The 17,746-nt window shown below is 40.0% G+C and overlaps 1 protein-coding gene across 1 annotated transcript in view; it reads right to left on the bottom strand.

Annotated features, from left to right (window-relative positions):
• Positions 1 to 17,503, bottom strand: part of LOC146002674 (transient receptor potential cation channel subfamily A member 1 homolog) — a 58,486-nt gene extending 40,983 nt beyond the window's left edge. The window contains exons 1-2 of the mRNA XM_083140636.1: positions 17,279 to 17,503; positions 14,678 to 15,025 (exon numbers count right to left, since the gene is read on the bottom strand). Of these exons, the coding sequence (XP_082996762.1) occupies positions 14,678 to 15,025; positions 17,279 to 17,479 (549 nt within the window). The 5' untranslated portion in view covers positions 17,480 to 17,503. The remainder of the gene's footprint in view (positions 1 to 14,677; positions 15,026 to 17,278) is intronic.
• Between the last annotated feature and the right edge of the window lie 243 nt (positions 17,504 to 17,746).

The raw sequence follows: 17,746 nt of genomic DNA, 5'->3' as shown, positions 1-17,746 counted from the left end.
ATTGAACTTTACAGAAAAGACAGCAAACCAATACCTATCCTAACTGGATTAAAGACTAAAACGAAATCGTACACAAGGCATTTTCAAACAAGTTACTACAACTCTGTAAAATGATTAACTGGATACTCTTCCAGTGGCAAATTATTGTTGTCCTTGTTTATTCCTGGGAATGAAGTTTGGAACAGTTCGGGTTTTGTCACAATTTCTACAAATCTAGCGGACGTCATGAAAAAATTCGGCCATCTGAATGTAATTATTTCATTGAGAACGTTTGAGTTACAAGAATACTCAACTCTACAAAAAAAATGTCAACGTAATCTACAAATAGAGAGATGAAACAGGATTCGACCAAACATTTATTTCCTCTGATCACTCATAAATTGCTTTCATTATTTTTTTTCTTTGTTGTGCATCAACAATTTTGTTTTTAATGTTTTCTTTACATTATATTATATTTGCTTTAACAATGTTATTGTCATAATTTTAACGTGCTTCATGTATGTCACTTCTGACAATTTGTAACATATGTATCGTATATTTATTTAGTTCATTTCAGTAAGGGTTGAATTTTACTTGGTCTACTGCATTATATTACGACAGGCATGGGAGGTGGGGGGGGCAAGTGCAGGTCACCTGTTCCCCTGCCTGATTTAGCATCGCACGCCACTGGTACGCATTCTTAATATGAAAACAACCACTGCCTGAGGTAGATTCATGCTTTGGTACCAAGGTCTATGATTATTAGACCTCGGATTTTAGGTTTTTAACCTATTTTTTTTTCCATTGATGGTAAATAAGAAATAACAAGTTATGTCAGCGTTTCATTAAAAAAACGCACCAACTGTCGAAGTTTTATAGAGCCTAAAATAACCTATTTTGCTTGTTGGAACCTATTTTAGGCTTGTGTGCCTAAATTAAACCTTTTTTTCAGGTTTTTATATATTATTTTAGGTTTTACAGAATTTTTATAGCTCACAGAGGTATTAAATCGGTTTGATAACGATACAATTCAATGACTTGCGTATTTGAAACATGTTCTCTGTCGATTTCCCTCCGTGCAAGTCTATGATGTTTTTCAAAGCTCTGAACAAAACAAAATGTCTGACGCAACACAATGGCGGCGATTAGAGGTTGCAGTTTCCCTCTACTTTTTGTCCCCGCACTAAGGACCACAGACTAGCTAAGGACTGCTAAAGCCCGAATCACAGGGAACTAGATTTCCAGTAGGTATGCTCTAGTTGGCGCTGGACTGGCCACCAATTTGCTAGTTTTCGCCTCACACGATACTTATCAGCGTACTTATCGATAGACTTTTGTTCCCATACGAGGGAAGTTGTAATGGCGGCCGCGTGAGATGTAAACAATGTATCACTTCACATTTTTAAAAGCCGATAACTATTCAACCGAGAGGAATAACGTTTCATATAAAACGTTATTAGGTACGAAACAATGGCGCTGCTTAAATACATACTTTACAACGTTTACTGTATACGTATGGAAGAATATTTTAGTTGTTTCAATTGTAAACACCGTGCATAGATGGTGTTACTCAACGCGCCTTTCATGCTGTATGCGTTATACATTGCTGGAGTAACACTCGGAAACCACAGACAAAACGCTCCTTTGCACACTCACAGATTATCTTCACATGGCGAAACTTTGCTCTGATTGGCTGTTCCACAGAATCCAGTCGAGGAAAGCAAGTAGCAATTAGAACATGTCCTATTCCTCCAAACCAGTCAAGCAGTCAGCCAGGCGGCCATGATTGCTACCTAGAAAGTTAGTTCAGCGCCAACTAGGGCATTCCTACTAGAAATCCAGTTCCGTGTGATAGGGGCTTTAGCCTGGTTGTAAGAAAGTACCCCCCCCCCCTTTTCATTCCAGTTTTGTACCCAATCGCCTCTACTGCCTGCACAGTCCGAAGTGCAAACTTCTGATCAGTGCGGTCTTGCTCACTTTCTCGTCACATCGGTCCTTTTGTGGCATTCATGCCTTGCGAAGTGATATTTCAGCATTCAAATTTGCACCACTGACTATGTTTCTGTTCAAATATAATTTTCAGCGCATAAAATTATCCTCACAGACAAAAGGCGGGGTTTCAATGTGGATAACATGGAAAAAGATTCTGGGTGGTCACTAGGACCATGATAAAATTGAAGTACAATTCCCGAAGCTAATCAGTAGTTTTCAGGAATTGTGTACCATTGTTTTTGTAACCTAGTTTAGGATTTTTAGAGCCTATTTTAGGATTTTTAGAGCCTATTTCAGAATTTTTAGAACCTATTTTAGGATTTTTAGAGGCTATTTTAGGATTTTTAGAGCCTATTTTAGGATTTTTTAGAGCCTATTTTAGGATTTTTAGAACCTATTTTAGTATTTTAGAACCTATTTCAGGATTTTTAGAACCTATTTTAGGATTTTAGAACCTATTTCAGGATTTTTAGAACCTATTTTAGGATTTTTAGAGCCTATTTTAGGATTTTAGAGCCTATTTTAGGAATCTAAAAGCACGTTTTTTAGAACCTAAAAATCCGAGGTCTAATGATTACTGACTTGAGCATACCACTTATAAGATGTGGTATTTTGCAGCTCTATTTCGCACGACTCCTCCCACTGTTTTTGTAGCTTATATTTTACTCTGCGTAAGAGATTCATATTCTTATTTAAAAACGGTTCTATACAAAGCTTTTCAAGACTCTGACGACCAATCGCAGTGCGATTGCAATCGATAATTATCGGTGAAGCAATTTCTTATTCTGTAATAAGAGGAGGTGCCGCTTAAAGCACACCTAGCTGTCTGTGAGAAAGGAAATTAGGAGCGGTAGAACAATCTTGTCTGTATATATTTAATCGTGATTGTACAACAAAACTTCTGAATATTTTTTTACAGCAATAATGTAAATCAATTACATACTGATAGTATAGGATTAAAAACAATTTTTATTTCACGGTCATAAAATTGCATTTTATACATACAAAATAAATATAAATTTCTGTGGAATTAGTATTTAGTGTATTCATTGTGAAAACATTTTGCACAATTATGAACAAACAGATTTTCTTCTTGTGTCTCACATTGAATTTATATTAATAAGAGAATACAACGCATGTACGTTGAATTTTGAGGCTAATATATTTACTTCCTTTTCTTTCCGTCCGCACTGCCATCTTTTGGGCAAAAGTAAAATCATTGTCATTGTCAGTGCAATTGCAAAGCTTTCAAGATTTCCGATGGGAACATTGCTCAATGCCTTTCAATTGTCGACGTTGTGTGGTCTTGAACGTTATGTTTCAACGAAAATTGAATGGTATACGGACGGCTTCAACTTGGACTCTGATTAATTCAACGGTAATTCAAGCAGAAGTTTATTCCTTCGAAATTCCTATCGAAACCAATGTAAAACAATCATATGTAATTCGAATTTTCGAACATTCTATTTTGATAATTCGATGGCAGTTATACAGAGACAGACGAAGGGAAGATAAAGTTTCTGTTTGCACTGTCAGGACGCGCTAGCAACCGGCGTGGAACCACCGCTCTGGTAGCGACGCGCTGTTGCCGGATTGACCTACTTCAGGATTTTCGCGAGACCACAGAAACGTGTAGGATTAAACATCTGGTTAAACAGTCAACAACGGGACACTTACAATTGTTCTCATTCCGACTCTGTTTATATTTGAAGGAACAACGTTAATAGGCTTTTGGCTAAGTGAAGTGTTTTTTTAAAAAAAAATATTCAGTCCGATTTCTGTATTGAATACTTTTGTGCGTGAGCGGCAGTTAGTCTGTGTGTTTGTAAGAGTTGTTTGGAGAAATTGTACTGCAATGTCGGAAAGAAGAAAGAAAGTAATTGGTACACAGGGAAGGGAAATGATATTGATACTACTTCTGTTCTTTCATTCATTTTTTATGTTTTTACATACAGGTAGCTCGAAGCATTAATAACACATGCACCAAATGTATTATTAATGTTAAGGAAATCGAGCAATTGCCAAGCGTTTCGTTGTAATTTATTGAACTCTGTATTGCCAGAGCCTGTATTCTCATGTAGCTTCCCAAAAGATCTCACTTCACACACCCACATGTGGCTCCCCGATGGCACAGTGGTAGGGTTGTCGCCTTGCAATCAAGTAGTCCTGGGTTCAATACCCTGTCGAAGCACATAGTGGATCGGATCCCACTTCCAACTCTAGGTCCATTCCAGATTAGCCGTAGTGTGCATAAAATGGAATTTAAAACACCAACTCAATCAATCAATCAATCAATGCACACACAATTGATTTGTTCTTGATAAATTCTTCTCCGTAATACAGTAACTCAGTTCTGTGAAATTCTGTTTTAGAGGTAAATTTTTGTAGGTTTCACAAAATATAATTTAAAAACGTGTTAACGAAACCAAGTTGTACGTAATTTGTTTATACGTAATTCGCCCTAATATTCAAGAAATGCATTTCAGTTATACGTTCTGAAGCTTCAACAATGTCACAGAAGTATAAATTCCATGCCATTAGAAAACAACGGTCGAATTTCATATACAAAAACAATAGACGGGCATAGCTGCGGTCTGTATCGAGTTGCGAAATAGATGAACGCCGCGGTGTGACAAAGAAGGCAAATAGAGGCGGCATGAAATCAAAGGAGAACGATTTGTCACAGTTGTTCATACCACAAGACGCATTTTCTTTTGGAGGTAATTGTGATACAATACAACACAAGTAAAAAGATGCCGGTAGCTGATGCTTGGAATGTACAGAGGAATTCGAAAGAAACGCCTCCCTTACGGTTATGCAACCCGGTATTTTATATCGTCTAGTTTCGCCTGGTAGAGTAGTTCCCGAGAGGAGCAGTGTTTCCAAACCTATAACCGTAGTGTTTCCAACCCCGTATTGGTTGGTTGGCTGTTGATTTGGTGTTTTAAGTCCACAATGAACAGTATGACTAATCGGGACTGGACCTACAGTTTAAAGTGGGATCCGAACCACTTTGTGCCTCCACCGGGACCCCTTGATTACAAGGCGTCGACGCTACCACTACGCCATCCAAGCCTGTATTGCTTCGTAGAAGACGAAACCTTCACGTAACTTTTTCATTCGTGATTTACATTTGGTTTATAGACTCACATTACAGGACACTCTTTTCCTGTATTGCATGTTTTCTGGAGCATTTATTTTTCCTTCTGTGGAGAAAATTCTGTTATTATTTTACATCTTATTTTTCGCAGCTTCTCTACCATTTATTGGCTAATCGCAACAATGAGGATGAATGATGGCTCGATGGAATTGATAAAAGGACAGTCATAAAGGAACCATGGGGAGCTAGATTCATATTTTTATTATTACTAATATATTTCTCTTTTTTTACTTTACTTTTGGCTAGTCGCAACGATGAGGATTAGTGTATGATAAAATTCATGAAGGAACACTCATAAACAATCATACCCAGGCCGGGACTCGAACCCGGGAATTTCGGCAGCGAGATCAAAAGCCGACGGCTTACAACGCTCGGGCACAGCGGCGGCCAATTATTATTAGTGATATTGTCTCAAGTAGTGTATTTTTCTACCATATTCTTTCACACAATCATGAAACGGATGAAAATTAAAATGTTAAAATACCTGCCTACGTTGTTTTTTTTAGCTTGCAATATAAAGCCCTACTGCACGAAGCTAAATTGTGGAAATACGAAACAGAACCAAGTTAACATATCTTGGCCGTGGAAAGTGTTAATAGAAAATCTAGAAAAGAGCCATTTAACAGTTGCCTGATTGCTTTTCCATTTGTTGTATGGGAAGAATTGTCTGAAATGTGTGTGTAGTGGCAGGCAAAAGAGAATACAAAGATCGAATAGAGAGGCAACACTGTCATTGTTCTGCACTGCACAGACCACGCGTCTCGTCGAGTGGGCGGGGCACTGTGTGTGCGAGCGAGCCGCTGTTGCTTCTGCAAAAAGAACACTCACAAACAACTGAATGACGCTCCGCTTAAAATCTAGTCAATCGAGAAAGGATTTGTTGAGGAAGTGAATTGAAATATAAACGCCAGAATTTGGTCTAAGCCTATAATGGTTACTAGCAATAAGAGCTGATCAATTTTTACATGTGGAATTCCGTAATGAACGAGGCAACAGGCCGCACTCCACACCTTTAGCCTGGTAACACTAATAAATCATCTCATTATATGCGTTCGGTTATGCTGATAGTCATGTTTAATATATTACCTTCAAACATAAACAATATCATGGGCTCACTCAGAGGCAGAATTCAATTTTACGCTTTACTTTCCTGAAGATATTGTAGCAATATAATCATTCCGCTCTATTTTCGTATTCTCAATTGAACTCGCACTATTTTCCCCCCTCCCTTCTCCCACCTTAAAAATTTTTGGGTGAGAGGCTACAAACTATACTAAAACTGAATTACAGACAATACTTTACGACTCAAAGTGACGTGACCTAGAACGTAGTGAAAAATCACTGGTGCAAAATTCAACGTAATGATGATAAAATGAAGGTAGGAAAATGGATGTGCTAGAAAGTTTTACATACATACACACAGTTAGCTCCGTGTAGAAGATAGTTCTTCACATTTTTCTCACCTTGGCTTCCTTGAATTCACGAAACTGTAAAGCCATGAACGCGTTAACCCCCTATAATCACGGAATCCCAGGTTCGATTCCTGGTGGAGACACAACTGCCTAGTGGTTCGGATCCCACTTTCAACTGTAGGTCCCACTTCGGGTAGCCTTTCTGAGCATGAAATGGAATTAAAACAAAATTGGAACACGGTAACCCATCACAACACACGCGCAGAGAGCGTTGAACTTAATGACTGACAACTACATCGAACTTTCAGCGAAGCTGGAATAAGGTCTATTTGCCATGACAAATAGTGTGAATTTTCAGTCTCGTGGTGCTTTCTATACGAAGTGCAAGCAAGTTATCTAAAAAAAATCAAATGTGAGGGTGAGTCGAGCTATGTTTCATTCAATAAGACTCTTCACTTCAAACATATTTTGCTCTATAGCTGTCGATTTCGAATGGGCATCTAAGACTGGTTGCTTAGCGGACCGGATTTGGAAAAAATCACGGACTGTCATTGTTCCAATCACACTACAGACATAGCAAAAATTGATCGCCTGAAGATGAGAGAAGAGGTGATCTCTTGATATGTCTCGAAATATATAGATAGAATATATAGTCAATCAAAAAGAAAAACAATGGATAATGTCCAATTAAGTATAGAAACGCTGTTAGAACCGGTGTTCATTCACAGAGCAGAAGGGTTATTTTGACAAAATTCTGTTTCCCGGCTGGCTGCTTCGGAGAAGAGGGCTTTGTGAAGTTGCCGCTTCTTGCCCAAGCGGTAGACCTAATTCGTTGTTTGGCCACGAGTTCCTTCGTAGGTAAACGCGGCAACAGAGGATCACTGCCATAAAGGTGGTTCCCGCGCCGGCTGAAAGAGCGACGGAAAATCAAAGAACCATTGTCACTAACTTCAGACAGACATCTAATCATTTCCTTATGTTTCGAAGCTGATCCGAAGGGACAACAAATACCAAAAAAACGTCATGAATTAAATGATCGATTGGTCCGTCCTTCTGATGGATGGCAATCCATATTAACAATAATAATCGTAAGCTTATCATTAAAGAGTCAACAATCAAAGCTAATACGCATCTATTGATCAGAAATTACTAGAGAGTTAAAGTTGTTTTTGTACCTCTTTGTTATTTTAAGTCGCTCTTCTGCCACTTTCGGCTAATGAGGATGAGTGACGATTAGATTAAATTGACACCATGATACCAATACTGAAGCCGTGACTCGAACGCGGAAATTTCGTGGTATCGGAAGTGGACCATTTAACGCGCTTGGCCACCAAAGAGAACCTTCTCTGTGGCCAAGCGCAGTTAGTGATGGACTAACGATCCAGACACCGAATGTTCCGGGTTCGAGTCCCTTCACAATCTAAGACATAACACTTTATCAAAACTTGATTCACCTCTCCTCCACCTCAAATTTAATACTCAATCTTCCCAACCAAATTTCCAAGCCAATTTTAGACTTCCTGTTGATATTGCTCCCTCCAAAAAAGCAATCTAAGACGTAATAGTAATACACAAGAGTTGGGATTCCCTGCCCCCAAAATAATTATCAATCCAGCTACCTGAAAATCCCACTAACTTCATTAATCGCCCACCATAATTTCCCTATCAATCTAAGGCCTAATATGTAAGAGTTGGATATCGCTTCCCCCCACCAATATTACTTATTACCCGTAACAATTCCCCTGACAATCTACAAATTACTATTTGTATAACAGCAATGGCTAATTGATAACGTAATTAAACTTGTTCCCTGTTTACTCAGTCAAATTTCCATCACAGTCTGTGCCATAATGCCCCTCCCCCTGGGCACCACTGATTTAGAACTGTGACAACGTGATAGGTGTAATGTAACTAATAGTTAAGTGTTAGGGATGGGTGCATGTGTGCTGCGCATTTGAATTTTATGTGAATCATATCTGTCAATAATGTGAATATTAATATTATAAAATATAATATAATGGTGCAGGTGTGTGAAAAAGTAACCATGAGCACCAAGGTATCAATAAAAAAGAATTGGAAACATAAGTTGCATATGGAGATGTGTGTAATTAGTTTTGTTCTGGGATGTAGCAAAGAACATCGGTTAAACCGTGCGGGGTTTCAATACTGTGTCCACCCGCCGTTGGATTCAAGCACTGCATCTAGTCGACGAGGCAAGGATTCCACGAGCAGATGTTTGGTCTTCTCTGTAAACTCTCCCAAACATCAAACACGTGAAAATGTTTTCGATTGGGAGACTTCGCTGGCCAATCTACTCTCGAAATTCCTGGGTGCTGATTAAACCAGGTGGTGTTCGCTTTCGATGTATGGACGCTGCTGTTGTCTTGATCGAAAGTCACGTGCGAAATCTCATCTTCAAGGTGTCTCTCTCGCACGCTGGGAAGCGTGTGGTTTTCCAGCACTGCGATGTATTCCTGCGAATTCATTCTCGAGGACACTTCCACCAATCCACCTACTCCAGACGAACTGATCCATCCCCACACCGCCACGGATATCCTGCCACTCCTAGCATGGGTAGAAATGTTCTCGGGGCCGTAGCGAGTTTTGTTGCGCCTCCAAACATAAACCTGACCATTTTCGTCAGACGAAAATACTTTTTTGTCGCTCAAAATTACGTTCTGCCAAAATTCTTGACGAGCTGATAAATATTGTAAAGAAACCTGATCCGTGCTTCGTGATGGAAATGCGTCATTGCTTCATTCTTTGCCGCTCGACGGTGCCGAACTGTTGCAGCATGGCACTCCAGTTTCAACTCTTGGCGAATCTTCGTTGTAGCCATGAAGGGATTGCCCTCGCTCATCTCAATAATGCCTGCATCTTTTTCCCTGGTTGCCTTCCACAGCCGGCCTTTGTTGGGTCTTCACTTCATTCCTTGGTCACCTTCTTCCTCGTAACACCGAATCCAACGCCTGACGCATGAATCGTCCACACCAAGGGTCGTAGCAATCTGTAGTGCAGCAGATCCGCCGCACAAGAACATGCGGACTATCTTCTCTCTTGTAAATTCCGAAAGTAAGGCATGATGAAATGATATCGTAAAGGAACATTCGGACCGAAGGGACATGCTGCACGTGGCACATGCCTCTTCAAAACACCTTATCATTGGTGCATGTAGAGTTTCGCGCCCATTCCGGTGCAGAAAGTTTCATTTTATTGGTTCCGTTGCAAGTGGCATGCTCAAGGCATAGATACGAGTAAAACTGCTGCAGGATCTCGAACGAAGCACCCACCGGGGCTCGAATTAAAGCCAAAGCGTGGTGGCAAAAGGCAACCGTGAAGTTACTGCATCTGAGATTTACGTCAAGCAGGGCCTGCGTGGTGTGTGCAAAGAAACTCACGCTTGCTTTAGGAAATAAGGATACTATTGAATCAATGCAATATAAAAAAGTATATACCGTAAAATATACATTATTATTGACTCATGCATTCCCTGAAAAAAATGCATTGTTTTCTCGCACATTTCTGCCCGCAATGAATATAAATGTATAATCTATTAAATTAAGCAGGTGCATGCAGATTTAAAAATATTGATAAGATAATTCAATTGAATTGAATTGAATTGTTGTTTTTTTAAGTCCACTTTATGCACAGAAAGACTAATTGGGACTGGACCTACAGTTTATAGTGGGTTCCGAACCACTATGTTCCTCCACCGGGTATCGAACCCGGGACCCCTTGATTAAAGGTGACGACTCTACGATTGCGCCATAGGGGAGGCCCTAGTCCTCTTACGGAGATAATTCGTTCGGAGCAATAGAAATGCCCTATCAAAACAATTGGGGAATATTATTTTCAATGTGGATATTCTTCGGAAAATATGTTTCTAACAACAGTTTACCTAAATAGTGGGGACTTGGGGTGAGAGAGAGGGACGGAGTTGGAAGAGAGAGAGAGAGAGAGAGAGAGAGGAAAAGCACACAATTTTCTGTTCAGTGCGAACCTTTGGGATTGCTTTTTTCTAGCGCACCAAAAACACAATACGTATAACCCAAATACAACCCAAACCTTCAATGGCAAAATTGTGAGTCAATCACTCAACTGGAATAAAAAGTACGGATTTAAATCTAGGCCAGAAGATAGTTATTGCGCTACCATGTGCCAAAAAAATCCACTTTGCCCGCGAGAATTGTCATGCCTGAGTGATATGTAGTTTACGTTAGTTGTGAGAGTTGCTTCAATTCCATTGCCTGCCAAGAATAATGATAGCGCTGAAAGCATAAAATACAGAAATGTGCATGTTTGGCGAGCTATGAGAAAAGCAGATCCTTGTGTTTTCTTTTCAAAATTTACTAATTTTATGTCAATTTTTACATATAGCCAATGGCGACAGAGGATGAATGATGCTTCAGGGAAATTGATGAAGATTGAAGAAACAACGAAAAAGAAAAACTCATTATCAGAGGCTAGGACCCAAGAACCCTGGCTACGCAGCATGTTATGATATTTAAATATATCACGGATTGCTGCTAAATCCATTCCTAGATATTTGTAATGAATGAACCCCCGCCCCCGCTACGAGAAAAAGAAAGACTATAGGATGTGAAACATTCACAATGTAATTGCATTGCTTTACATCGCTCTTGGCTGTATTCCAAATGTAGTAAGAGATCAGCGATAAGTTAGATTTTTTTTGTGGCAAGGTATAAGTGTATTTGAGCGCAAGGGCTACCTATTGCATAATTTATAAAGAGTTAACTTCGTCGTTACACTAGCACCAGGCACAAATGCATCAATTTCTATTTCGGTTATTTTACATCACTCTTCTGCCTCTTGAGTTAATCGCGATAATACGGATGAATTATCAATTTATAAAATTGTGGCGGGACAAACTCAGTGATACATTCATGCCTGACCAGAGTTCGAATCTGGAACATATGACCTCGCTTCGCTAGAAAGGCTGGCAGAAATGTATCGGAAAAGTGTAGGAGCACCAAGAACCGGTTTCACCCAGCACAGACAATGAAATCATTTACAGCGACTCGCTGTGGCAGTGTTGCTCGTCACCCCCTCCCCCTCACTCGCAGATAGAATAGCCTTCTCAGCACGCACCTGCTGATGGAAGAGTGGAACCACAAGCAAAACAACCTGCGCAGACCCACGACTCCTGTGCACCGTACTCCCGCGAGGAGGGGCGGGGGAGAGTGGACCATGCTTCCTTATGGCCCGAACTGAAGGGAAGAAGGGAGATCTGCGCGGGTACTTTTCGTCCCAAGGATTTTTTTCGTTTTGGTCGATCTATACTTTTCGTTTCAGGCATATTCCGACTGGAGGTTTCTGGCACCCCTCCGCCCCCTCCCCTTCCCAGCATGGTTAATAAATGAGACCCTTGCACTTTCAAAACCCTTATCGCAAGAAAAAGCTGGCATCAATTTTACACCACCATACAATAAGATTTACACGGGAAACATTTCCCAACATATTTTCTTGATTCGGACTAAGGGCAAATTAAAAATAATCAAAGAATTAAATTACTGAAAATATGGAAAAGCGCGATACCAAAATCTGTAATGAGTGCGAAGGGAAAATCGAGAAAAGGAAAAAAAAATTAAGTATAAAAGTATTCGAATAACCAGATTAAGAGAGAAAGTTATCACTGCTCGAACAATGCAAATGAAAAAAAAACGGGAATACGAATTGAAATATACGACAATCGGAAGTAGGCTGAAGGAAGCAAATTGTAATAAACGTGGAAAGAAAACATAATGAAAGGAGCGCTGGTTCGATTCGCGACGGAAGCTCATATTTGTTGTTCGAATCCCACTCTACACTGTATGTCCAGATGCATTTACACTTAAAACAAACTTCGTGGAACTTTTTCCAAATCAGATGTCGCCAAAAATTTAAAAACAAAAAGAATAACTCTGAAGGAAAAATGCCGAAAGTGTTATTGCAAAATGAAAAAAAAATCTTCACATATTCGTTCGGAAGTGGTAAAAGAATAATAAAAAACTCAAGCATAAATGTTAATAACACTTGTTATTATTACCAGAGACATTCTCAAAATAAACTTCTTGTCCGTTAAAATCAAATCAAGAGGAAAGCAAGATCTCCACCCGGTCGCGTGAATCTGTGGCTAGATTCAAGAGTTGGAAACACTACGCTTCTCGCGAGCTGATATTCCTGGCGAAACTAGACGATATAAAATTCCGGGTTGCATAACCGTAAGGGGGGGCGTTTCATTCGATTTTGAGTGTACCATAATAAAAACACAACAGAGGTTCTTTCAGTGAAGGTTTTCCGTTGCTGTGTAGAGCAGGAAATGTTTCATGCTTGCCAGAAAGTAAAATTCACACGGGAAGTTAACGTTAACCTACAAGGAACTTCAGATTCAAACTTCTAGATTCGTTAATTTATCATTTTACGACGGAAATAACATATATTAGCATACTGATACGTACGTGCTTAATTTCGCGTGACGTTTTATTTTTTCCCGAGCTTGCCAACAGCTGATTAGCCTGTCCGCCTGTTTGTGCGAACGTGGCAACGCAGAAAACCCCCAGCCACATGACAGCCAACGAGAAGACAGCATTTGGTCACGTTCTGCCGTTCTTCGTTCTGATTTCACGCCGCTTCTTATCGCGGCCCGACTGTAGTTTTAAGCTAGTGATGACTTGTTTCACGCAATAAATTTAATCTTGTAAAAGTAAGCAAACAAAACTCACGTACTTATTTAAGTGAGTACAGATAGCTAATATTGTTACACGCATATGATTTTGTATGTTAATACAGTGTACATACTCTGTAAAGAAAAAATAGCGACATTTGTTCGGATATGTTTTTCACAAGATTATGAAGTGAATTAAAACAATAAGAAAAGCAGGATTTGTCCACCAGCCCTGATTGTGAAGGAGCGTTCTCGAATGAAGCGTTGCAAGGGAGCGGATAGGAGGCATCGTCGGTCGTGTGCGTTCGATGGAAAACCTCTCGTCATGTGATGCCTCTCACTCCCTCCTATCATCGCAGAAGAAACGGGAGGTGGTTCTGCGAAAACGATGACATTTATCCAACACCCCCCGTTCTTTTATATTTTCATTTATTGTTTTATATTTCAATGCAAGAGCTACTCTGTTGCTTTTGAGGTGCATCGCACGAAGCACTCATCGACCTCCATGCAAAAGAGTAGCACCAGAGGGAGCCTCTTGCATTGAAACATAAAAAAATAAATGAAAATATAAAAGAACTGGGGGTATTGGTTAATGAATCTTGTGAAAACCATATTCGAGCAAGTGTTCTATTCTTTTCTTTACAGAGTGTATTGTGAGAAGAATTGTATTTTGTACACTACCACCAGTGATGTGCGTCTACGCGTAAACAACCATAGTCTACATTCTACACGTAGACTATTTTATACACGTAGATGACGTAATCTATGTAAACAACATGGCGAAAGGTGATAACTTAGCAAAGGGCGCCGTGGAATTAAAAGAAAATCATACTGCGTGTCAGTTGCTGATGTGTGAGGAGAACTTTTCATACTCTTTCTTCCAAATTCGAACAATTTCTCACCTTGGAAGAAACTTAATATAGGAAATATTCTAGTGTTTTATGGGAAAAAGACCACTCTTGCCTCACGACTGCCATCTGTTGTTGTTTTTTGCATACTATTTACCTTCTTCCATAGTTGTTGATGGAAGAGAAGAGAAATTTTGTTGTAAATAGGATTCTTTTCAGTTCTTTAGGAACCAATATAGTTGAAAATGTCACTTTCCTTTCATGAAAGCCTTGAAAATTAATTTTAATGCAATTTAGATTGTCTACGTAGTCTACGTAAACTACAACCCAATGTAACCTACGCGTAGATTACGTGTAGACAACGCATGTAGACGTAAACTTATAGTCTACGGCACATCACTGACTACCACGCACGAAATACAGCAATTTTTACGGTAAGGTCCACTGCACGTGCATTATCTTTATTTATACTGTAGTACAGTTATTTTGTTTTATTGATTTTCTTTCATAATGGATTTTTGTTAATTCGAGTTTTGTATAATTCGATTTTTATCGTGTCCCCTTGGAGTTCGAATTAAAAAGATTCACTGTATATTCTTCCCTTAAACGTGCGTAGCCTTACCTTTATAACGATGGTTTTCAGGCACTGGTTACGAGGGTCAATCTTCTGGAAATTAACGTCTCCCCTCTTGACTGGTGATCCGGGACTGAGGTTGACTTCAGCGCCGTTCTTCAGCAGAAAATCAACGGCCTGCACACTGTGTCCCAGCGTAGCCATGTGAAGAGGGGACCTTCCGAAGACGTCGATTCCGTTGACATTCGCTCCCTCCGCAAGGAGGAGGGCCAGGACCTCTGTGTTCCCTCTGGAAGCGGCCATGTGCAGGGCGGACACGCCGGAAGTGACGGAGGTAGCGTTGCAGCTAGCGCCAGCGGCGAGCAGTTTGATAACTACGCCAACTTCGTTGTTCGCCTGGAGCAGTTGTGTTTTTTAAAAAGAATAAAAAAAAATTAAACGTTTAAAACACAATATCAAGAAGCATTATATTCCAAGAATAATGGTTGATAAGGAATCTGTTAATCATCCAAAGAAGGACTGTCACACACACTCGATTAACATCTTAAGATACCTATAGACCGTGTTAAAAATGTAAACATAAACATTGGTGAGGTCTTGCCCGGTCCCCCCGGAACTTCCGGTTTAGGCCAGTCCCCATTGTTGCCAGTGCAGATTCACCGGCATACGAAGTAAGAAATGAGCGCTTGTTTTCATCAGCTGTTCGACGATAGTCAAGAAAGGTATTTGTTACAGTTCTACTATGAAGGAGTGGACGTCTAGAATCCGTCTGATGATCAACTGCAGAGCAAATTATTAAAATATGACGTGTCTTTGTGGCCGCCAGTTCTGTAGCACACAAGTACTCATGTACACGCAAGACGAACGTTTAGATATATTTAATTATTTTGTAAATGGAAAAGTGAGGGAAAGATAATTCTATAATACTAGTGATATTATTATATTATAAAGTATGTTTAAGTGAATCTTTGCCAACAAATCTGCAGAAGTAATGAGACATAACAAATGCTAGTAAATATATGTGCTTTCAATGTCGCCTTTCCGCCTGAGGGATTTAAGGAAAACCTATGATATGGCATGCCACTTTCACTTGCAAGAATTTATTTCAAGCAACAACGGAGTTTTCAGACTGAAGCGACAAGCGATATCGGGATTTCGCACAGAAGAATTCGATCTAAAGCATTTACCAGTCAGGCTTCCGCAAATAACAGGCCTTGGCAACACAATGCACGGTATTGATAAAACGGGCCAGTCCATGAAAGCGACAAGCGACACCGGCAATTTGTCGTGTCGCTTTAATTCGGAAGGTGTTGTTTATTTTTGAATGTTGGTTTCCAAGAGACACGTATCGCTGCAGTCTGAAAGCTTCCTTACGAACCAATTCGCCACGAGAAAATGCACATGTCGCTTGGACTGGACTGTTTTCTCAGTACCATGCATCGTGTGGCCTCGGTCTGTTGTACTCGTATGAAAGGTGAATTGTTTCCTTTAGAGTAAAGGGGCTGTTGCTTGTCGCTTCGGTGTGTAATCTCCGTGGCACTTAAAAGTGAATCCTCAGTGATCAATGAAATTTTTCGAACCGAAGCCACATGACAAGCTGTACGTGTCGCTCAGATTCCCAATGGCGTGTATTGTGCCGCCTGAGACTTGATTTCCCATGAGCGGTAAATGCTTATATATAGACTAAATGGGCCTGTGTCGCTTGTCACTACGCTATGAACCACTGCTGTCGCGTGTCACTTCGGTTTGAAACCTCAATAAGACGAATGCTTTTCACCACAACACAATACGCAGATAAACGATCAACATGCTTGCAACAAAATGCAAGTCGTCCTTTCCGGGTACCAATCCTTTCTCGTTCTGCTTGTATCAACAGGTTTCGTGTCTCTACGTCCTTCGGAAACCTACGAAGTGATACTTGACTCAATAAATGTGTTTCCGATCGAACTGTGCAACCATATGCTACACAGCTGACATCGTATTTCCTTGTAAAAGAATCTCCACTTTGCCCTTTCATATTAACGTCCATACCACCGTAAGCGTAACCGGATGTTCGAGGGGAAACAGACGAGTGAGCATGCTCCGCAGTAGCTCCGCCTTTAACACCGTCTATATTTACATGACTCTTAAATGTCGAATGTACGCTGTTAGAGAAGGTTCAAGTAATTCATAGTTGCCAGGTCCCACTTTATCCCTGTAGTAATTACTCTTTTTACCCGAAACATCACATTTTATTGTGAATGCAACAAAATACATTGACATGAACATCAATGTACGTACGTTAAGTGCGGAACAAAACTGTTTGCTCCTCAATTAGAAAAGTGTTCTAAAAACTTGTCAAAAAAATAGTCACGTGACTTAAACGTGACCCTCAGGTATGTTTCTTTGTTAACTGAATTTACGTTTTCGTAAATAGTAAACTAAATGACAGATTAAATGAAACGACAGAGTTACCAAACACATAAATAACCCCAGACTATCAAATATCAAGCATCAAATTGTGTTTGTAACAAGTCCAAAAAACATGTTTGAACACTGTGTTTGAAATGTTTGAAACATTTGTACATAAACAAAGTAGTTTGTTTTAAACGTTTGAAACAAGTTTTTCTTTTTTTTAAAAAAAAATGTTTTAAACATATCAGCCCTGACCTGTAGTGCCTTGAGAAGCTCTTCGTTCATGTCCGTCCAATAGGTGGCTCTGGTTTCGCTCAGCCTCCCTTGCTTCCTCTTCGCCCTCTTCACCTCTCTCTCGACTCGGAACTCTTCGCTGTCCAGCAGCGGGATTTCCTTTTCGCTGGACCTGGGACATATTGGTCCATCGCCAGGACACTTTTCTCGCTTGCAGTGCATTTTAAATCAACCACTTCTGCGACAATTCCTGAAAAATTTATAAAAGAAATTCATTTGTAGTCCACTTTATGAATCGCTACTGGAACTACAGTTTAAAATGCAATCTGAATCACTGAAATATGTCTGAGAGACATCGCCATAATTTTTTGTTGGGGCGGTTAGGCTGTTCATATAAAATTGAGGTCCTCCCCGATGGCATAGTGGTAACGTCGTTGCCTTGTAATCAAGAGGTCACGAGTTCGATACTCGGTGGAGGCACTTTGTGGT

This window comes from Lepisma saccharinum, chromosome 18 (genome assembly GCF_977018435.1).
Source record: "Lepisma saccharinum chromosome 18, izLepSacc3.1, whole genome shotgun sequence".
Lineage (NCBI taxonomy): Eukaryota > Metazoa > Arthropoda > Insecta > Zygentoma > Lepismatidae > Lepisma > Lepisma saccharinum.
The sequence above is the reverse complement of the archived record's forward strand: the minus strand, read 5'-3'. Positions and strand labels throughout refer to the sequence as shown.